Source organism: Brienomyrus brachyistius, chromosome 7 (genome assembly GCF_023856365.1).
Source record: "Brienomyrus brachyistius isolate T26 chromosome 7, BBRACH_0.4, whole genome shotgun sequence".
Taxonomy (NCBI): Eukaryota; Metazoa; Chordata; class Actinopteri; order Osteoglossiformes; family Mormyridae; genus Brienomyrus; species Brienomyrus brachyistius.
Window position 1 is genome coordinate 2,805,298 of NC_064539.1, and position 22,895 is coordinate 2,828,192.

At 43.0% G+C, this 22,895-nt stretch overlaps 2 protein-coding genes across 2 annotated transcripts in view; both read left to right on the top strand.

Moving 5' to 3' along the window:
- Window positions 1-538: 538 nt before the first annotated feature.
- Window positions 539-16,648, top strand: wdr36 (WD repeat domain 36). The gene is made up of 23 exons (XM_049020504.1): window positions 539-851; window positions 1,465-1,492; window positions 3,261-3,361; window positions 4,976-5,093; window positions 5,989-6,121; window positions 7,824-7,878; window positions 8,253-8,385; window positions 8,568-8,743; window positions 8,834-8,954; window positions 9,775-9,840; window positions 10,075-10,158; window positions 10,485-10,639; window positions 10,761-10,875; window positions 11,479-11,644; window positions 11,879-11,987; window positions 12,071-12,150; window positions 12,539-12,646; window positions 13,242-13,339; window positions 13,622-13,767; window positions 14,285-14,404; window positions 14,826-14,907; window positions 15,242-15,429; window positions 16,315-16,648. Exons 1-23 carry the CDS (start codon window positions 696-698, stop codon window positions 16,462-16,464), a joined length of 2,688 nt encoding a protein of 895 aa, XP_048876461.1. The 5' UTR covers window positions 539-695; the 3' UTR covers window positions 16,465-16,648.
- A 2,017-nt stretch (window positions 16,649-18,665) lies between these two features.
- The window catches only part of camk4 (calcium/calmodulin-dependent protein kinase IV), a 45,616-nt gene continuing 41,386 nt past the window's right edge, over window positions 18,666-22,895 (top strand). The window contains exon 1 of the mRNA XM_049019755.1: window positions 18,666-19,008. Coding sequence (XP_048875712.1) covers window positions 18,893-19,008 — 116 coding nt within the window. The 5' untranslated portion in view covers window positions 18,666-18,892. The remainder of the gene's footprint in view (window positions 19,009-22,895) is intronic.

Consider the following 22,895-nt stretch of genomic DNA (forward strand, 5'->3'; position numbering starts at 1 on the left):
CGTGGTTCCGGTATCTTTTAACAAGGTTCTATCACACCTAGGACATGCTGGATTGATAATATCTCCAAGCTGCCTTGGTAATGCCTGCTGCTCACCCAGAATGATCTGTAATTTACGACCTTGGAAAGTGATGTGAGGTCTGACGTGCTTGGCATTTAGCCGCTGCACCCCTCATGGGGAGAAGCAGTGTGGGAAAAAAATGACAACTGAGATGATATAAATACAAAATTTATGTTTATAACTATAAAATGATGTAAATTTTCCATAAAAGTTTTTTTTTATTTTCTGAATTTCAGCCATAATCCAGGCATACTCCTTTACTGTTGTTGAAATAAATTCAATAGAAAGGTATTATAACAAATAAAATGTTCCTATTTCTTAACCATGTGCATTATGGTTCCATAAGGACGTATGGTTCCGTAATTGTGGCACCAAGCTTACGTCAGGTGGGTTTAGAAAAAAGACCAAAAAATATATAGCAGTATACTTCTTTGGACGGAACAGTTCATCTATCGGAACTAAAATTTTACCGAGGGAAGATTTACGGAGTAACACATGCGTAACATGTCAACAGTACACGCGTGTGGCGGAACGTGAGCGGCACCCCACTTTAAATTGTCTTTTTGTATATTTTTTTGCTTAGGAACGTGTAGTTTTTCGTTAGCATAGTAAGGTTTTAACATTCTTGATTTAAAATGTCTTCGGGAAGCACGAAAGGAAGTGCTATTTTTTCCGGTTTCAGGGCCTTGGGGCTTTACTCAAACCATCTGGCGCACGTTGTGCGGTACCACAAGAAGCATCAGCAGTTCTACGTGGTAACGGCGGTGGGGAAGTGCTTCCACACCTACAATGTAAGTGCTTTTACGGGCACCCTGCGAGGAAACAAGCCGGTCACAATGAGTTGCTCTTGGCGTAGCAGCCAGGGAAGCCATGAGGGACACTAACGCTGGGAGTGAACCGTGGACGGCTGATAAGGGGATTACGAGGGCGTATATGAAATGCAGCTCGGAAAAAAATGTTTGTTAAACTAAAAAACGCTAAAGCAACACCCCCTCCCCCTTTTTTTTACTTTAACAGAAAATAACATTTTATAATTCATTTAAATAGTAGTAATATTTAATAAATCGGTTACGTTAAAAATGAAGTGGTCTGACGTCTAATTTTAATAGACCCACCAAGTAGTCATTATTGGAGCTGCATACGTGTAATGTGCATAATCATAATTTCATTTTCCAAAGGATCTGCAGCAAATCTGTATGTTTACTGCGCTGAATGATTTTGAATGCAAGGAGCCTTAACATACAGATATGGAACGAGAAATGCCGTACATGACGAATAATCTGATGCGTATAACGGCACTAATTCAGTACTCGAGATGCTGAACTGAGAGAGATGGCTACTGCCGTTTTTAAGAGGTTGATGAGGAATGCCTTCGTAATTGTTAATAACGGATTCTTTTTTCAGGTCAAGAAACTTGGAATCGTTGCTGTTAGTAAGTCACAAACATTTTTTTTGTTTGTAACAATTATGTTTATTTTACCGAATATTGAAAGGTGCTGTGGAATGCATTTTTTCAGTATTTTAAATTCTTCTGTTGTGTCTAGGTACACTATATGGGTAAAAGTATTGACACGTTTTAATAATTGAATTCAGGTGTTTCGTTTCAGATCCATTGTCACAGGTGTAGAAAATCAAGCCATACAGACAAGTATTTGTAAAGAATGGGTTGTTCTGAAGAGTCCGGTGAATTTAAGCGTGGTACTGTCATAGGATGTCACCTATGCAATAAGTCAGTTTCTCCCCTGCTAGATATTCCATGATCAGTGTGTGAGTGTGGAAGAACTTGACTGGCCCACACAGAGCCCTGACCTCAACCCCACTGAACACTTTAGGGATGAACTAGAATGGTGATTGCAAGCCAGGCCTTCACGTCCAACATCAGGGTCTGACCTCATAAATGCTCTTCTGGATGAATGGGCAAAATTTCCCACAGACATTCTCTAAAATCTTGTGCAAAGCCTTCCCAGAAGAGTGGCAACTCTTATAACTGCAAATGGGGGACCAACTCCATATTGATGGATGTAGATATAGAATGGGCTGTCTTAAAAGTTCCTGTAGGTGTAATGGTCAGGTGTCCCAGTACTTTTGTCCATATCCTCCTGAGGTCCGGCAATTCTTCTTTGTCTCTTGTAGAGGGCATTATGTTTTTGCTCATCTATCATACTGCACATGCCACTCTGTAAATTCCTGTTGTTTCTTAAAGAGGAGAGTTAGAGCTTTACGATGATGTTACATGTTTGCAGATGTGACCTTGCCAAACTCCTCTTCCTGTCAAATATATTTTTTTTCTCCCCTGGGTCTCAAGAGGCTACAGTGTATACGAACTTGGTTTGGTTGAAAAATGCCCAGAAGTGGTTTTACAGGCCCATTTACAGCCATATTATTTGGTTCTAGAATGAAACAAGCTTTTTTCCTTTTTGTTGCATCGAACATTTTCAGATTCTAGTATCTTTGCAAAGGTAACACCTAGGCACCTGAAAAAATTGTGGGTATACAAGTCTTTGGCCTAATTCCAAATATGTATTCATTTAGCCTGTAGCATGTACCTAACTTAAGATCAATCTGTTAAGAGGCCAGAAATCTCAAGGGGTAGTAAAAATATAATCACTATCATTGTGTTATTTGAAAGATCTAGGTTCCCTTTACAACATATAAACAGAAAGGTGTTTTGTATTAAGGTTTTATTGACAATTTGAAGCAATTTGAAAAATGTTGGATTCTTCTTGTTCGCTGAGGGACAAACAAAATGCCACAAAATGGTTCAATTCTGAAAATATATATTGAAGAAATGGGCAGCATGATTAGAACAGTGGTTAGCACTATTGTTTCACTCCTTTGGTATCAGGGTTTGAGTCTCCATCCTAGTTCTATACGTGTGGAGTTTGCATGTTCTCTCATGTCTTCATGGGGTTTCCTCTGGGTTTTCTGGTTCCTCAAAACATCCTAAAGTGAATTGGAATTGCTAAATTGTCCATAAGTGTGAAGTTGTGTATGAATGGTGTGCCTTGTGACGGGTTAGCGCTGGGATAAGGTTAAGTTCCAGCCCCATGCAGCCCTGCATTGGACAGGTGGGTATAGAACATGGTTTTCTTGATACTGGAGAAACTCCCAACTTACCAGGATTCCAATATCTGTACTGAACATCTGAAATGTGCCTTTTTTAAAACGGTAACTCTCTTCTGTTCATTGTTTTTTGGTAGGCAATGCCCTTCCTGAAGATATTACCTGCTTGGCAGCTGATAGGATGTTGGTCTTTGTTGCGCATGGAAAACTAGTTACTGCCTTTGCCAGGAACAAAGAGGTAAATGTCCTGTTTAATTTACCAATTCCACATGGGGCATTTTTTAAGGGACACTTCCCTAGTGATTTTAAGATTTTCCTCTCGCTTTCCAATTGGTCCATGGTTGCTTGAGAAATGAGAGGTACACTGTACAGAATTATTAGGCAAGTGTGTATTTTGCTTCTTCTTCTCTTCAGACCAAAAGTTTTAGTCCAGATTAATCTCCAGTTAAGAATGGGCTGTTTATAAACAGAGCATGCTCACCATTTGGTCTGAGTACTTTCTGTTTGGAGAAATACAAGAAACTGTAGATACTTCCCTGTACAGAATTAAGAGCAAAAAAAAAAAAGAAATTGTGAAGTGCCAGTCAGAGGGATGCAAAACAATCAAAACTTGTGAAACATGACAACTGTACAATCGAGAATTTTGTGGCCAACAGCCAAAGATGGAAGAATCATGTAAAGAGATGATGACACAAATAACTGTCACATTAAAGAGGAGACTCCCAGAAACTCTTTAGAATGAAATTTTTCAAAATTGCAGTCTGAATGGAATTTCTGGAAGTACTAGGTGCTGCATGGTACGTGACAATGCTAATGTCGCAAAGGCTGAATCACAACCTCAGGTCCAGGAGACACAAAAGCTGAAACATCAGGATTGGGCATGGACACATCTCAAGACTGATTTTACATAGGTTTTGTGGACAGATAAGATGAGTGACTCTTGATGGAACAGATGGATGGGCCCATGGATGGATACCTTCTGTTAGCACAGCAGGGTGGTGGTGATGTCGGCTGCAATTATCACTGATAAATTTGTAGCGCCTTTCCAACTTGGTGTAAAAATGAACTATGAGACTGCAGGGCAGTGCCCCCTCCCCATGCGTCAAAGTATTCCAGAGATTGGCCAAGAAAAGCTTGAAAGGTAATGTAATTATGACCTGTCCCCCTTCTTCGCCTGACTCAACCCTCAATGAGAACTACTGGGCCTTACTAAAGTATGAGATTTACCAAGGTAGCAAGCAGTACACTTCTCAGAGCAGCGTCTGGGAGGTGGTCCTACCCATCAGGTAATATAAGATGTGATCAAATCAAAAACCTGACTGGTTCAGTGGACAGCAGGCACATGGTAGTCATTGGAAATAAATATTAAACTTGGTAAAGTGGATTAAATAGAATGAGTTTACTCCTTATATAGCCTGAATATCTACAACTGTTTTCATTTTTTCTTTGATGAAGAGAAAAATCCACGTAGTTTCTGATTGCCTAATAATTTTGCACACTGATAAATGTTTTTTTTTGTGACAGGTTAATGTAAATTTCTCTCTCAAATTGCTTGGTGCGAAAAGAAAACTTCCAAATTCATTTTTATAAGTCTACCCAACTTAGGCTAAAAATGATCTCCAAGAATAGTACATGCTTAATTTTTCACGTTGTTGGGAATTTCAGAATTGAGCAAACCATTCTTGCGTGGCATTTTTTTCTGTGGAAAAAATATTAATTATTCAGTGTAAATTCCCTCTCCGGGAACCATTTGTCTGTGTTTAATAAAGCAGCCTTTTAATTAATGCTGGTTAGACTGGAAATCATTAAAGTGTTTTTCTCTGGTTATTGTGCATTTGTTTTGCTTTCCTAGGTTGTTCACACCTACACCGGCCATGGGGCGGATGTGCATCTTCTGCAGCCTTTTGGAGATCACATCATTTCTGTGGACCGGAACAATGTTGTCATTGTTTGGGATGTTCAGTCTGAAGGTTTGTTTGCCTTGCCAGGTTCAATGATATAGTCCTTCACTTTTAACTTTTGCTTTTATTCAAAGCAAAGTACATTTCTGAGAGTATCAGGCAGGATTTGTAATTTGGGGTTAAGGGCCTACCAGTGGCGGCACTCTACCAACCCCGGGATTTGAACCGATGAGCTTCTGGTCACTGACATAGTGTTTCAACCCACTCAGCCCCTCAGAGCAAAACAAAACTTCTGAATTCACATTTATAAGCTTGTCATCTTCAGGATTCTTACCACAGTCCAGAATCATGTGGTTAGGTGTCCTGATTTCTCAGAATCATCTATTCTGGTCACTGCCTGGGGCTGGTCTGCAGGATATGTGTTATGGAAGACCTCTTCATTAGCAGATGTTTGGGAAAATGCTGTGATTTTTGTGATTTGACTTTTTTAAAATGTTTCTTCTATCCTGCTTTAGTATTATTTTGGTACTTTGCACTCGGGGTAATAATATTGACATTGTTGAATAACATTATTCAGATCCGCTATACTACTAATATTAGTGGTTACCTTGTTGTTATTATTATTTAATAATAAGTATTGTGTAATTCCAAACAAACAAGAATGCATGTTCACATAGGGCCTTATTTATTACCTAGTGGTATTGAGGTGTTTTGGACTTTGGCACAAACGTTTTTGCTATCACATGCCGTTTTCCCCATATTTCATTGCTCACTTGCTATCTGTTCATTAGCTACTTGCAGTCTGCAAAACAAGAAATCCTGTGCTTTTGTTTTTCTTTTTTTCTTTTTCTTGTTGAAATTGAGAGGGGGAGGGCTGGCTTTAAAAGTGTCTTTGCCCATATTTATGTGTCATGAAAACAGCAGGACAGATTCTCCTGATTGTGTGTATTCTGTGCCCTCCCAGATGAATACCTGCAGATGGCACATGACAAAGCATCCTTTGAAATTTCCGCCGTCATGCATCCAAGCACCTACCTGAACAAAATCCTGCTCGGAAGCTGTCAAGGGAGTCTTCAGCTGTGGAATGTCAAGTCAAAGTAAGACCTGTGCCGCGCACATGGTGAATTCCATTTACTGCCTGGTTCCCTCTGCCAGAGTAGTCTCGAGTGTTATTTGTCATATGCACAAACATATTCTGTGCATGTGTGCACTGAAATGCTTTTGCAGCCTGCTCCCTGGAAGGAAATATTTAAACGAAAAAGAATAATATAAAAGGATAAATATAAATAAATAAAATAATAAAATAAATGCATGTAAAGTAATAAAATAGAAGTGAAACGCGATTATAAGTGACTGAACTTTTTGTATTCACCTCAGACAATTTACGTCAGCATGGTGTAAGATGAGAAGGGATGCAAAAGTGGGGCTTTGGGTGTCAGGGCTCCTTGTTTAGTATACGAACAGCCTGAGGGAGGAAACTTGTTCTAAGTCTCTCAGTGTAGGCCCTCAGGCTAAAGTAGTGTCTCCTTGACTGTAGTGGTGGGAAAAGGCTGCTGTTAGGCTGGGTATGAGTGCCGCTTTGTTTCTGGATGCCGTCTTGTGTATCCACTGTAGCCCTTGGCCGTGATGAGTAATGGCTCGGTGATGGCGAAGGCACCTATGAGAAAACGCTGCTTGGTGTCAGCTGGGGTTCGTGGGGGAAGCCTGGGGCGATGGGACTGAGCAAAACTTACTGCGGGTTTCCGTTAAAGACGGAAACCCCTTGAGCTCAAATCAGCCCTACTTGCTACATGTAATGCCTCTAATTACTTTAACGACATGTGATTATGAAATGTGATGATCCAGGTGAGGCCTGGTGGTCCACCGAATGTGGGGCAAGCTGTGGGTGTGATTACACAGGCGTGAATGACGTCATCTTAGCTGAAAAGTAATTCGCTTGAGGTCAGCATTAATAATAATAATAATAATAATAATATTTTTTTAACCATGTTGTAAGAAGGCGATTCACATGCTTGATGGGTGTAAGGCCTGACAGTTTGACCCCAGGCTGTAAAAAGTCTGCAGCACAGACTATTTTTCAGAATTTATTTGTAGCTGCTACTCGTGTTCTACATCAATAAGTGTTATGGGAGGGAGATGGCTGACCTGCAGCTGGTTAACCCACATGTCTTATGGCTGGTAGTCCCCATCTTTTCCCTTTAATCATCCATCCATGGAGGCTGAGGGGAACGGCACTAGTGGGACTCCATTTTAATATAGCGCAGTGACATTTTAAGGCTATATCTTTGTTGCTTATTGACCCTGCTAAATATATGATTGATAGGTGGGAATTTCCTTAGCATCAAGGATATACAGATAGGCAGATCAAATATAAGAAGAAGTATGAGAATGTGTACATAGTACAAACAGCACAGCAGGGTAGCATGCGTGTGTGCTCAGAGAGAGTTAAAAGCCCACTTCGGGGTGGGGGTGGGGTCCTTGTGTTTCTTTGGGGTTCCTCTGGTGCCATTTTGCATCTGAAAATGGGCCATGGGTTGCTGGATACAGTGACATGCTATTTAACGCACCTTTAAACTAGGCATGTCCTATCTGGGGTATCCCATGGCCCACTGACTCCTGGGATAGGCTCCAGGCAACCATGTCCTGTATCAGCTGTGGGTGGACGGACGGACGGACGGACGGATGGATTGACTGACTACTCGCTCTTTGCTTTAACTTCATGCCACAGCATGAAGAGTTTTGTATTTGAATCTCTGTACTCGTACTTGGGGCCTCTGACCTCTGTGCCTCCTTTTCCAGCAAACTCCTGTACACCTTCACAGGATGGGGCTCTGAAGTAACGGTGCTACAGCAGGTGTGTTACATCCTACACGGTGTTTGTCTGTCATGCGTACGGTGTGGCAAAGGGGACCAGCTGATGGGAGCCGCTTTAGGTGGGGAGGGGGGGAGGGTGACTGTTTCCACCGCAGATGGCCAGCACAGAATGCCACAGGTGGTCAGACTAAGCAAGATTATGAAAAGCTCAGAAAATCCCCTTCTAAGCTTCGGCAGGATTTTTTTTTTTTTTTTGTATATTTCAAAAATGTTTACTTGGTTTTAATGTAAGAATGAGTAACGGAGTAAGAGAAATGTCAGAATAGAGAGTGAATGTCAGTTTATGTTATGTGATACTGCTGCTTATTAGTGTAGCATTCCTCACAGTTCATCTGGGCCGTGTTGTTCTTCCAGGCACCTGCTGTGGACGTCGTGGGCGTTGGGATGGTGTCCGGTCACATTGTGCTACACAACATCAAGTACGATGAGTCACTCATGAAGTTCCAGCAAGACTGGGGCCCCGTTACAGCGCTGTCGTTTCGCACAGGTGACTTAACGTCTCAGTACCTACATGAAATATTCTTACTCCTGTCTCACAGGTCGAAGAAGTCTTCTGTTATTTGCTAAACATGAAACTTCCTCTCCCTTTGCATTGTCTGGGGACCCATCATAACAAGACTAGAAAGTTCTGGAGGAAATTCTAAATGTTTTCCAAAACTTCTCTTCAAGATGGTCACCCAGTGATGGCTGCGGGGAGCCCTATTGGCCACATTGGGCTGTGGGACCTGGAAGACAAGAAGCTGATTGGTCAGATGCGAGACTCTCACAGTACAGCCATTGCGGGCTTGACGTTTGTCCACACAGAGCCTCTTCTCATCAGCAACGGGGCGGACAATGCCATTCGGGTCAGTGTCTTGTTTGTCCTGTTGCCCTGCAATAGTGCTATAGAGAGTGTGATATTGCAGAGTTCTGAGTGTCTCTCCCATGCGAAACAGATGTGGATATTTGACACCCTTGGTGGAGGTGGGCGTCTCCTTCGTTGCCGAACTGGACACAGTGCCCCGCCCACGAAGATCAAGCATTATGGTCAGAATGGACAGCAGATTCTCAGTGCCGGTCAGTAAAGATAGTCTGTCTGCATCACACCTGTTGTGGGTGGATGGTCAGGAAATTCTCATTTACTTGTCTGTTTTATGTGGGGAAATGTTGCCATGCATGCATCTAGAGATTGTCGTCTTTTCTCTGTTCTTTGTTTATAGCTCAATCATGTGTTTCTCTGTGGTTGTGAGATTTAAGATTTTAATTCAAGCTTTACGTTTAGTTATCTGCAAGCATGTGAAGAACTCGTTGTGTGCAATAGAAAATTAATTTCTTAAATGCTGATGTTTTCAAGTTAACATTATTAATTATCTGATGTGTATGGGTGAGTTCTAACTTTGACCATTTTTTAAAAACCCGGTATTTAAATTCACTTGAATGAAGGTATGACCGATCAAGGTAAACCAAATGAAGTTTTCATGTCTTTCCAGATTTTTCGGGTAAATTTAGCCCGTTCACTCATTTTGATTCCTTTTGGGTAGATACCTAGAATGGGTATTACTGCCAGAGGCTGCCGTACATGTTTGCAGAAATTTATTTAAAAACTTGATATTAAAAATAGGAAAGACTTATAAGTGGTGTGTGTGTGTGTGTCTTATACTCTAAAACAGTGGTTCTCAAACTTTTTGAACCAAGTACCAAAAAGTCAAACTAGTACTACATGGTCAAACGAAATCACGGCAACCTGTATCACTCTATAAATTACTGCGGTCTTCTCACATACCACCTGGGGGCACTCCGAGTGCCACTGGTGGTACACATACCACAGTTTGAGAACTGCTGCTGTAGTATATGAGTTTTCCAGACTTCTGTTTCTCATGCTGGTTACTTCTTCTAGGTCAGGATGGCACACTACAGTCCTTCTCTTGTGTGCACGAGAGGTTCAATAAGAATCTGGGACATGGTAAGGTTCCTGCGAGCATCGTCCATATCTGAGTTCTTCCTCCAGGGTATGTCAGCCAAGCCCCCGCCAAAGTGGCTCTGGGAGGGGCGACTCCTAAGCAGTTTGTTTCTTTTCTTAAACTTGCTATCCTCCTGATTTTTCCCTGGAAAGAAGTGCAGTGACCGTGACTCATTTATGTCTGGAATTTCGGAATTCGTTACGGTCATTTGATGCTTCGTTATTGTGGCACAACAGGTTCCATCAACAAGAAGAAATCCAAGAAGAAGGGGCTGAAGCTCGACACTATGAAGCTGCCCGCCATCATGACGTTTGCTGCAGGTACAAATTAGCGAAATTCTGTTGCAGGATGGTTTAATCTTGAAGGAAACCGTTAAATAGTCATTATGATCAGTGAGATATGTGCACTCTTTCTCTTATTTGGTGTTCTCTGACTGCATCGTAGATGCAATAAGTTGTTTTTCTTAAAGACTAGGCTTATTAAGTGTTTTTATAGTTCTTAAACATTACAGTGACATGCGTCAGTATTAAGGGAATGCATTGTTGGTTATGCTTGGCTGTCGGAATTCGTTGTGAATGTACATTTCCTTGGTACTGTTCCGGAACTGTTTCCTTTGCTCTAATTTTGTCCGGTTGTTCGCTTGCAGAGACTGCCCGTCAGAGTGACTGGGATGGAATTATAGCCTGTCACCGTGGTTACCTCATCACCACCACCTGGAACTACCAGAAGACCTCTATGGGAGCTCACAAACTGGAGCCTGAACGTTTCGACAAGAATCGTGCCCTCAATGTCCAGGCCACGGTGAGCTTGCCCCGGGAGTGGAGACGCACGCTTGCACACCTTGCTCATCGGATATGAACTATATGGTTTGCATCACTGCTCTTTTGTAAACAGCACATATTATGACCTGTGTGCCCTACAGGTGGTGGACATTACATCCTGTGGTAACTTTGCAGTGGTGGGGCTCTCCTCTGGACATATCGATGTGTACAACATGCAGTCAGGCATCCACAGAGGTCACTATGGCGACAGCAAAGGTAAACGCTGGGGCGGCCTGGCAACTTCAGCCTAGTGTCTGTTAGCGAAGGTTGCTTATCGAAGCATTTTGTTGTTTAGTCCATCCATCTGGCGAATACACAGTAGCATCTGTGTTTTGTAATGCCCACGGACACTCTGGCTGTGATGTTTGGTGTAATTCGGGTGAATGATTTCCCTCATTAAGTCATTTCTCTGAAGCTGCTTCGTTTCTGACATTACGCGTGGTGTTGGGAGCCCTAGTGATGATTGTTTTAGTAATTGGTTGATTTGGCACGGATCCTATGTCCAGAAAAGTTCCATGGGCATCATTCCTGATTTTGATGAAAACTTGGTATTTTACACAGGGACAGGTATCCTGAAAACCCTTACAAATTACATGCGTGATTCGCGAGTGCAAAAAAAGGGTGTGGCACCCAAATTTGAAAGGGCCATAACTTTGGACTGCATCAGAATTTTTCAATAAAACTTGGGGAATTTTCAGTGTTCTCTATAAGGATCAAAATACCAAGTTTCCATCAAAATCAGGAATGATGCCCATGGAGCCCCTGGTTGATTTGGCATGAACTGACCCAATACCGTCCTCCAATCCACCACCCCCCCAGCACACGACGGACCAGTACGCGGCATTGCAGTCGATGGCCTCAACCAGCTGACCGTGAGCGCTGGAGCGGACAGGCTGGTGAAGCTCTGGAAGTTCAAATCAAAGGAACTGCTTCATGCTGTCACCCTGGGTGCCTCTCCTTCCAGAACCCTGTTACACAGGGACAGGTGAGATGGAAGCCTTGACGCATTGGCAGATCCGATCCAGTAGTGGAGCCTTTTTACTTAGCTGAACTTGGATAGGAAGTTGAGGAGCAGGTGGGATGATGACATGACATTTATGATGGCAGAAATTGCAGGAGCAGGATGTTAAGTGAACCGTTTGAACGATCCTCAATCTGTGTTCTTCCCCTGTCCTTGATTTTTCTACCTGTGTTGACATTCCTTGTACATCCCCAACAGTGAATTGCTAGCCATTGCTCTTGATGACTTCACTCTCAACGTCATGGATCTGGAGACGAGGAGGATCGTTCGCAAGTTCCCTGGTCACCGTGGACAGATCAACGATATGGTGAGATTAACTCGTGTGTGGAGTCACTGTCCCTAGGAGTTTCTCCTGGCCAATTACAGGTGTCCTTCTTTTGTTTCTGCTAGACCTTCAGTCCTGATGGTCGCTGGTTGGTGACGGCCGCTATGGACTGTACCATCAGGACATGGGACCTGCCCACAGGAGTGTAAGTTCAAATGCCACAGCCCTCTGAGCTGGCAGCCACGGAACTCTTCCACGTCAGATCCGGCTCATCGTTACCAGCAAGCTACTTGAGAAAGGAAATGGGCGAGAAGCGATAACGTACAGCGTAAACTGATAAGAACACTGCGAAGGGCCACTCTCGGCCAAAGGCCACCTCAGATTTAAAGATGACCTTTCTCAAAGGGGGGGAAAAACATGAAAGGCTGCATTTCTCGGACAGTTTGGCTGGGTCTGGTAAATGTACAGTGGAATTGACTTTTTTTGAAAGTGCATCTGTTCGACCCGGAATTCTCCCCCACCATCTCTCTCTATAGTAATGGTTTCTCAGCCCCCCCCCCCCAATCAATCTGCTTTTTATCTCCTCCTTTCAGCATGGTGGACTGTTTTCTGGTAGATGCCGCTGTGGTCAGCCTCAGCATGTCTCCCACAGGGGATTTCCTGGCCTCTGCACACGTGGACAGTCTAGGAGTATACTTATGGTAAGAGCAATCCGGAAAGTTCCCCAGTGCAGATGGGGAGAAAAAATGAGGGTGCGCTCATATCTAAGGCCAGACTTCTACTCGGGCTCACTTGGGCTATAGATCAGGGCCCTGAGTTGTAGGTGGCCCCAAAATTTTTCTCTGCTTGTTACTGTAGCATTTTTTGCTGTAAGGATGGCTTTCACCATAACTTTAACCCAGGGATCCCCTTCCCCCTTAAATTCAGCCCTGAGTGTAGTGATTTTGTTGGTATCCATGATTAGAGTGCACTTTGGTTTTTTCAAAAAGGCATTTATTAGTTTTGGAAAAAAAGTAGAGTTACGATTTTGTATGAATTTTCCTTGTCATGGCATTTAAATGGATATGCACTTTAACAATGGATATGGGTGCATTGCAGTTATCCGTCAATATATTTCATTTTATTCAGTATTGTATATTTTATTCATAATATTCAATTTTACGCTCAGAAAACGGAAATGTTTTTGGATGGTAAAACTGCAGAATTTATGTAGAGTTTACATCCACTCTGTTCCCAAAGTGTCTTGCTTTAGGTTTTAATGAATTAAGATGAACGCTGACATGGTATCTGCTGCAGGTCTAACAAAGCACTATACAGCATGGTCTCCCTACGCCCGCTGCCATCAGACTTTGAGCCCTCAGTGGTTGTGCTTCCTGGAACCTGCCCCGTTCCAGGTGTGTGAATAAAAAAACATGTCTTTTAACTGGTGCTTTGATGTCTAACCTTTGTCTTGGGGCAGACCTGAATTTGATAGTGAATCTGCAGCTTGGAGTGATTTAAAGTTGACCTTTTTGGGAAGAGACCTCTTACTGGCATTTTTGGCTTAAGACTGACAGATTTTTCAGACTTATTTTGATTGTATACTGTGCAGGTATGACATGTAAATTGGAGAGCTTTTAAAGATGTGCAGGACCTGCCCCAGAAGTTCCGGATCCTGACTTTCTAACCTTCCCCAGACGATGTCAGTGATGAAGATATAGACACGAGCAGCGACACGATGATCGACTATGTCTCGAAGCAGCAGCTTGATGAACAGTTGGTGACTCTGTCTCTTCTGCCGGATTCCAGATGGAAGAACCTGTTGAATCTCGATATTATTAAGGTGTGCTTGGGGTTTATTAGGATGGATACCTGTGGTTATGCATCCTGTCTCTTCTGGGGGTTCTCACTTGTGAAAATACTGACATCTAGTGGCCAGACAAGTTTTCTCAAGATTTTTAAAGAGCTCAGATCCAGAGTTCATTAACTAGAATTGTTTGGTATGTACATTGTCCATTGTCTTGCACCTTATTCTGGGCAGGTTTTATATATTTGAATATGACGGGTTTTGTGCTGAGGGCATTCTCTCACAAGGACTGGGGACTATGTACCCCATTTAATTTGGATTCATCCATTTCCACCAAGAAATAGGCCTTTATATTTAAATTATGTTCCTCCTAATACATCATTGGATTCTCATAGTGTGAAATCTGGTTGAACATTATTTTTGCCTGACCATTCAAATCGTATCCCATTTATTAAATATTTTATTCAGACAAGCACACTCTGAATAACTGTATATGCAACACTAGAGGACTTGTGTGCTTCATGACAACCCCCCCCCCCCCCCCCCCACACAGAAACGTAACAAACCCAAGGAGCCGCCCAAGGTGCCCAAAGCTGCTCCCTTCTTCATTCCCACCATCCCAGGGCTCATGCCCCAGTTCGCTGCCTTGGAGGACCCCAGTGCCAAAGAACAGGTGAGGAACCTCTGGGCTGACGTCAGCAACGTCCCCGGAAAAGGTGATCCTGCCGGGAATGCTGGCATGGCAGAGTATTCCGGTCTGTGGTATCCCTGGAACGTGTTTTGTGAGACGTGTGGAGAGTGTGGTTGTTTGAGGGTTCTGAATGGAGGGATGGCTTCTACCTTAACAAAACAGGCGATATGTGGCAGAGCGTACTGGGGTGCTTGTGCCTGTCATCAGAAGGTTGCTTGTTCAAATCAGAGTTATTCCACTGTTGGGCCCTTGCAAAATGCTTAACTGCCAAGTTGTTTGACTGAAGTATGTCACTTTGGATAAAAGCATCTGTTAAATTATAATAATACATAAACATAAATGAGTAAGCAGATGTGCAATCGTGAATTACTTTATTAAATGTTTTGTATTCCTTTCTTTGAAGTCAAAAGTTGTGAATTTTGGAGTTCTGCCCCAGAAGTCAAATTTCTTCCTCCAACTAGAAGACGCCTGGGTCACCAACGACTGTAAGTTGAAACTGGAGTTTGATTTATAGCGGTGTTGTGCGTACCGTTTACTAAAGAAGCAGAGATGGTGAGTCACCGACAGTAAATGTTACGCAGATGTGTTTGGCCAAAAGCAGGAAGGTGCAGTAGCACCTTGAGGTAAATATTTGCCCCGAGTGCTAACTGGGGGCTGATTTCCCATTCGCATGTAAGCTAATATTTATACCAGAAGGCTTAAGGCTGTGTGCTGCTCCTTTAGGGCTGCTCTTTTGGAGCATTAGTCATGGTGTAGGCATGGTGGGTGCCCTTGTGTGCAGGCTTCTGATTCTGACTGTTATGCTCCCCCCGTATTCAGATGCCACCCCCCCGCAGCTTCTCAAAGATATGGGGCCCTCAGCCATCGATATGGAGTTGCGGGCTCTGGCTCCAGATATGAACGGGGCCCTGGAGCAGATGCAGGCCTTCCTGAGAATGGTTGGCGCCATGCTGGACTCAAAGAGGGACTTTGACCTCGCGCAGGCCTACTTAGCCCTCTTCCTCAAGGTATGTCAGGCCTCCGGCACAGTACATGGGCCCATATAGCATTGTCAGGAGATCCGGAGCAAAGGCCACGTGTCTGGATAGTCTAAGCTGTTTGTGCTGTTGATGTTAATAGTGGCCAAGAAGATCGTTTTTGTTCAATGGGAAGACGGCAAAAAATCTCCATCTCATTAGCTCAACCTAATCACAGCCAGCTCATTATTAAAAACCTTGCTGGTACCCTGAAAGGCTAGAGCAGTTCCTATCTAGATATGTGCTCTCCTTTTTTATGATATTTAGGAGCCGATTCCTCTTAAGACGATTTTCACAGTTGTATATGAATAAACGCTAACCAGAAAGAATAACAGTAGACATCAGTGTGTACCATTATTGCTTGTGATGTCCTGTCCTTCCGTCTCCTGTCTCTTCAGTCCTGTCCTCACTTTCCTACCCTCTCCTGTCCCTTCAGTCTCCTCCTGTCTGCACACTCCTGTTTTGTACTATCTTGTCACCTGTCACTTGCTTTAACAGTTATTATTGTACTTCTGTCATATGTTGCCACTGCTGTTGGTATTGTTCATTAAAAAATATATATGTCAAGGTAATGGATGTACATAGAGGACATAAAAACATGGCATTTCTATAATGTTGTTTGCATCGTTAAACATTACCTGGAGGTGGAAACGCTTACTCAAAGCTTCTGAAATGTACAAATACAATATCAAAAAGTAAAAAATGAGGTTATTAAAAAAACGGGAAAAGATTTAATTCTGTAATTCATTTGCATGCCCTTTTGTGTACTTCATCTTCAAGTGTCGGGGAACTCTGTGCATTCCATGGGGATTTCTCGCTGGTCATAGGTAACCTGTCATCCAGACGACTTGTCTAACGATACTGTTTCTGCCACAGCTGCACCTCCGGCTTGTTTCTCAGGAATCGGCGCTGATGGACGAGGCGCTGAAGGTCCTGCAGAGATTGGAGGGAACGTGGATGGACATGCAGACACTCTTTAACCAGAGCCTCTGCTTGCTGGCCTACACCAAGAGTGCACTGCTGTGACAGTCCTGTTCAGCTTCTCTGTGGTTTTCTGTGTTTTATTTGATCTGGAATAGTTTTTTTTATTAATGATGCTTCATGTGAAGAGTGACCCGTAGATGGACATTTTAAATCTCCCGAAGGAGTTTGACCAAAGTTCCTATCATGCCACCTGAATACAGATTAAACCTTTGGACTTTGTCATTGAGTTTGCTTGCATTGGTGTTGTGTTTGAGTAACTTAAGTGTCCTCAAATGATTCTGTAACAAATTGCTCAGCCGAATGTTCTTTAGGTTCTGTTTGCTCCGTGGCACATGAAAGTACCGCAGCCTGTTAACAGAAATGAAGAATCATGACTGAATGCATACAGAATCACACAGGTAGGGTCAGCAGGTCTGGTTTCAGTTTGTCCAAATATTAGAACAGCTATGATGACGCCTGATCTCAGTGATTTTGAACGTGGTGTGATTGTTGGTGCTGACATTGGTTTCGTCGTCTGGCATTCACCCTCCTGGCACTTTCACACACTGCAGTGTCTTGAGTTTTCAGACAATGCTCTGATGAATAAAAACATCCAGTCAGAGTTAGTTCAGTAGGCAAGAACACCATGTTACTGGAAGAGGTCAGAGGAGAATGGCCAAACTCAAAGTTGAGGAAGGCCACTAGTGCAAAAATAACGGCACAGTACACCAACGGTGTGCAGAAAAACTGTGTTCAGCACCCACAGCAAGACATTATACAGCTGCATCACTTTTCAATGATTCAACTTTGTAATCCAGGCATTATATATCTCTGACCCAGAAGACCAGGATATCAAATTAGTGGTCGAAAAGACCCTAAATGAGAGAAACATGAGATATTTTCAGACCAGTATTGTTTACGTATGCCTATGATTAACACCTAAATTGTCCTAAAATTGTATGAGAGAGTGATGAGTTATAAAATGAAATGAAAGCGCGGTCTCATTGGACGGAGCAGAGATCCTCGCCAAGTTTTGAGCAGAAGTGGTGGGATACTGAGACAAACTATCCACCCCATGGCAAGCATTGCTTCAAGCACCCCCAATCTCTCTGCCCCTATGTTTCAGAAACTAAAGAAGTAGTTAGCAGAGCTAGTAGATCGTAGCTGGTTAGCAGAACATGTTGCTTCAGCATGTCCAAAATGAAGGACGTTTTTATTTCATAATTATTGTAGTGACTGTTGTGGCCAGCAGGGGGCTCCAAACCGCTAGGGCCTCAAACAGACGTATGGTTTGAATGGTGGTAAACACTGCCGCTGCACATCATACAATTTTTATATTATGTTATATATTATTATTATTGTAGGTAATGAATACCTATACAAAAGAAGTACGTTAATATGGGCCCGTGAAACTGGATATGCTGCTATGTTTCTTAGACGTGATTATAGCACAAGAACGCTAAAATTGACCAACAGTGAGGCCTGCATATAGACCTGTTGGCCATAACGTGAACGTTCTAAAATAATTACCTTGCTTTGAGGGTGAATATTCGGATGCAATCGGTATTGCAGGAAAGGTGGGAAAGGTGTAAGTTTTCAAAATGCACTGTACATGTGCACAGTTTAATGGATCATTCATTTACAGATTTGTAAAATTATTATTATTATTTTGAAAAGTTTAGCCACTCTCATAAAAGAACTACATCAAAAACAGGAACGGGAAGGGAGATGCGAGGGGGTCCAGCTTAAGATGTTAAGTTCTTATGATTGTTATGTGTGTGACCTGTTTGCTCATGCTACACGATCAAATTTAGTTTCAGAAAGCTAAGATGTCTAAAACCCATACTGCGTAAATGTATGTTAACCACCTAGGGCTAAAATGCATTGTAACATTTTGTTCATTCTGCAACCACTGTCTGGCTGTCGCCATGTAAATCACGTTATCAATAATAAAATTAATCGATTAAAATAAAGATATCCGATATATTCATATGTTGATGATGTACATATTGTAATAACTGACCACTTTGGTCTGGTGGTTAGCTTCCGGTCATGATTGCGTAATTTATTTTTATAATAGCAATATGACGTGATGATTGTGTTCATGTTTGTTGTATTGTTTCATGTGGTTACATGGGAAGCTTTAAGACCCGGTGGAAGCCTGGCTGTAACGCAGGCTTTAGCTGCTCACAATGTTGGCTCCTGTGCTCCTCTGGCCGCTGTATGGTGCTGCTACAGTAGCAATGGGAAGATAAGCAGCATCACAAAGTACCTTTTCAGTGCACTTTTCCTGCCTTCAACCTCCTATGTGCATAAACGGCGTTCCCCACACGGTGACAATTCTACTTATTTGCCGGCTTCTTTCTGGACGAGATTTGCATTTGGCTGGCAGCGTCTGAATCTGAGGTAGCTGTTCTTTGCATCGCAAGTGTGTGAAACCGCGGATCGGCGCTGCAAATACGGTTCCGTGTATCTGATCGAAGAGCTGGGGATGCTGAAAGTCACCATGCCCTCCTCCAGTTCAGGGGCGGCTTCAGAATACTGGATAGATGGCTCAAAAAAGGAGACGCTTGCAGATTACTACGAACTGCAGTCCGAATTGGGACGGTAAGCGCTAGTGATTATACAATGCTTTATAGATTTTATAAAGCATTATTTATAATGCTTTATATCTTCCAAAAACAGTAAGAATAGGACGCGTTTTACTTTGGAACAGGATAACAGTCGTCTGAGGTATTTCCTTTGGTTCTATTGATGCATAATGTTACGGATTACTTTATCTTGAAACAGGAATGTCACAATGTTATATCGCTTTAAGCAGTTTTGAGCATTATTATGTTCGACACGTTTGGTTACTGCAAGATGCATTTGCTGAGTTAATCACTTTTGATGTAATGTTGTGGATGCGAAGCGCGAGCCGTTGGCGCGCGCCGTAGGTCGTCCTCTCGCACTCGCGCCCTCTCCCAGGCTCGCGCTCTCATACTGATTCAAATGTCACACCTTGCGCTTGCAGAGTGTCTCACCACAGCTTCCTGCAAGTGTTTGCTGCAGTTTGCTCAGGCGCCTGCAAATGGTTTTCTCAGCTGATGGGGTGCATAGGAATGTGAAACGCAGGAGAGAGAGAAAGTACACAAGAAAACAAGAGACTCCCACGTTTACTCTTATTGTTGTAAACATTACATGACTTTTTCCTTTAAAGTCTGTGAACTGTCAGTGACATACAAAGAAGACTGAGTATTAAATAAGGACAGGCAAATAACATTAGAGGTTCATATACTGCTGATCTTTGTGATCTTCAAAACAAACAATTGAAATTTAAAGTGTCATGTTGTGCTGGGATATGAAATTAGTAATCACAATCGATTCACAATATAATCTCACTAATTACTTATCACATGTGTCGTGAATTGCCTTGTCAGGTACAATGACAAAGCCGTGTCAAGGAGCATTTGAAGTTTTGTGTGTTTTATTTAAGAATCTTAAGGATCCTGGATTCTTATTTTATATACTTTATTATTTTAGAGCAATCACATTAGTTCACCCATTATTGTCTTAATAGCTAAGTATCTGTCAAATCTGGGTTCTTAGCCCTATTCTGAAAGTCAGATTATATATTTAGGCCTTGTGAGCTGTTTGTTCAGTAAAGGTTTATCCACTATGATCCCCACTGGGGTTCATGCTTGGAGATTTGATCGGTAGTTACTGCAGCTTGGGGAACTGCAAGCCTGAGCTCAGGAAGCTAATTATGTCGTGCAAATTGTGGATGTTGTGGATCTGAGCTCCTGGGGTGTGTTTACATCTAGGTCATGTGAGAATAATAAAGTCTGTGCCTTTTGTTTGCACTCATTTTTAAATGGCATACATAACAAATCATGGCTGCACTGCACACAGTCACCTGCACCTGAGATAAATTAATGGTCTTGGTGCAAACCCATGAACCAGTCCAAGGCAAGCACAGCTAATAATGCAGAAACTGAAGTGCACCATTTCTCTGTATTTTCTGTAATGGTTTCTGTTCATCTTTAGTACTACAGCTTTAGCGCATTAATTTTAGAGATAGGTCCTATATCACCGTTCTGAGGTGTCATATTTTTAACTGAAATGTCTTGTGTTCATACTTGGCTTGATTTTAGCCCTAAATGGTATAACAGGTAATAACAGGGCAGCCTCTTTCAGCGTAAAGTGACACCTGCAGAAGCATCTCACTTTATCTCACAATCGCAGGCACATGAAGCCTGGTCTTCACAAAAAGATCATCTCCACAATGTACTAAAACATCACTTCACAAAAGGCAGGGAACGACAGGTTGATAGCCAGCAGGGGGTGTGCCTCGTGTTGCCATGGGTAGAAGTGTTGCCATCATCATGCCGTACTGTGCCATACCAAGCTGTACTGTGCTGTAACAAGCCATATAGAGCTGTGACGTGCCAAACCAAGCTGTACTAAGCTGTATCAAGCCGCCTAGAGTTTTACCAAGATGTACGAGAGAGCATTTTCAGTGGAGTTTTTGTGGTTTGGTGGTCCATGTGCAAGGAAGCACTGTGCCGCACACTGAGGCGTTTCAATGCATGTCGGGACAACTGGGCCATGAGGCCAGGGTCACCCTGTACGGGACATCGGCTAACAAGGCCACAAGACTGGGGTCATCCTGTATGGGACGTTGGACTACAAAGTCGGGGTCACCTGTATGGGATGTCGGACTAACTGAACCACAAGGCCAAGTGTGCTCCGTATGGGATGTCAGGCTAACTGGGCTATGAGGCCGAGTTTGCTCTTTATGGAATGTCGGGCTAATTGAGCTACAAGGCCAGGGACACCCTGTAGGGATGTTGGGCTACCTGGCCCACAAGGCCAGGGTCACCTTGTTGGGACGTCGGGCTAACTGGGTCACGAGGTCAGGGTTACCTTTAGGGATGTTGGTCTAACTGGGCCATGAGGCCAGGGTCACCCTGTAGAGATGTTGGGCTAACTGGGTTATGAGGCTGAGGTTGCCCTGTATGGGACGGCGAGCTAACTGGGCCATGATCCAAGGTTGCCCTGTATAGGATATCAGGATAATTGGGCCATGAGGCTAGGGTCACCCTGTATGGGATATCGGACTAACTGGGCCATGAGACGAAGGTTGCCCTGTAGGGACGGCGGGCTAACTGGGCCATGGTCCAAGGTTACCCTGTATTGGACATCAGGCTAATTGGGCCATGAGGCTGGGGTCACCCTGTATTGGTGTCGGGCTAACTGACCCAAAAGGCCAGGGTTGCTCTGTACAGGACATTGGGCTAACTGGGCCACAAGACCGAGGTCGCCTGTACAGGATATCGGGCCTACTGGGCCACGACACTGGGGTTGCTCGTATGAGACATCGAGCTGTCTGGGCCACGACGCTGGGGTCGCCCGTATGGGATGTCAGAAGTAGCATATAATCTGTCAGACATCTATGCTTTTTATTTAGTATTTTCATTGAGTTGAAGTTGGTGACTTGCTAGACATCTGCTTGCAGTTGGAGAAACTAATCCATATTTTTAGAATGACTCTCTGTGCAGTTCCTGAATCTAGATCGGTTTGTTTGATGGTTAAAAGTATGTAGGAGTGAGAGAATTTCATTAGTACAGCCCAGTTGGAACCAGATGTAGCTGCCTGAATCTGAGTGTAAATGGATTAATTCAAGACATAGTCAGCTGGTCCTGGACAGCATTGTTGTTTTTCTAGATGCTAGCCTGCTACGGCTACTCGTGAAGCACATGTCCATCTTAGCGATGACAGAGATAGTTTGAAAACATAAGAGCTGCGATGGCTATAGGAGTCGATCTGGCGTGGAGCGATCAGCCAGACAGCAGCTTTTCAGAATGATTGCCGCTAAAGGCTTTCTTTTATGTCCTAAACGTGGGTGTATACTTACATAAGGCGATGAATAATAATTAGATGAATGACACCTCCAAGAGTAAGTTATGGGAAATCTGAGAATGTTGTCCAACAGAATCTCCAAAAAAAGAGGAGCTCACCCTGGCCAAATATCTCTGAGGGTGTGCTCTGCTTGTGCTTTTGGCTCAGGTTTGGGCTGTGGAACCTACCCTGTACATAAACCACCTCATAGTGTGAACGTGCAAAAAGGAGTAAATAAAGTGCATGTTATATAAAAAAATCATCCTATGCAGGCTGAATGAACTGCACATTTTTGTATATTAAGGGATTCAGTCGCTATGCATTAGTGATATAATCCAACTGAATATCCTTCTGTGGGGGCAGGAGTGGGGATGTTAAGCATGACCAACAGATGATGGACGCATGATCATCAATACCCATTAATGGTGCACATTCGTTATGGTTAAATCTCGCTAACATTGCTGTGGTATCTTTATGATCCCTATGTTCTTTATTGTCTCAGTAGTGAAATATTCATTTGGGTTTTGAATATCTTCTTCTGGGTGTCTGAACATTGCACAATATAAGCACAATGATTATGTGTGACCGGGGTCACTATCGGTGGAATATTAATG

Excerpts from the sequence above, each read along its gene's own strand:
- wdr36 (XM_049020504.1), top strand. The coding sequence starts at position 696 with ATGTCTTCGGGAAGCACGAAAGGAAGTGCTATTTTTTCCGGTTTCAGG. Across the intron at positions 7,879-8,252 it reads AAGTAACGGTGCTACAGCAG|GCACCTGCTGTGGACGTCGT; the intron begins GTGTGTTACATC and ends TTGTTCTTCCAG. Across the intron at positions 8,955-9,774 it reads ACAGCAGATTCTCAGTGCCG|GTCAGGATGGCACACTACAG; the intron begins GTCAGTAAAGAT and ends TACTTCTTCTAG.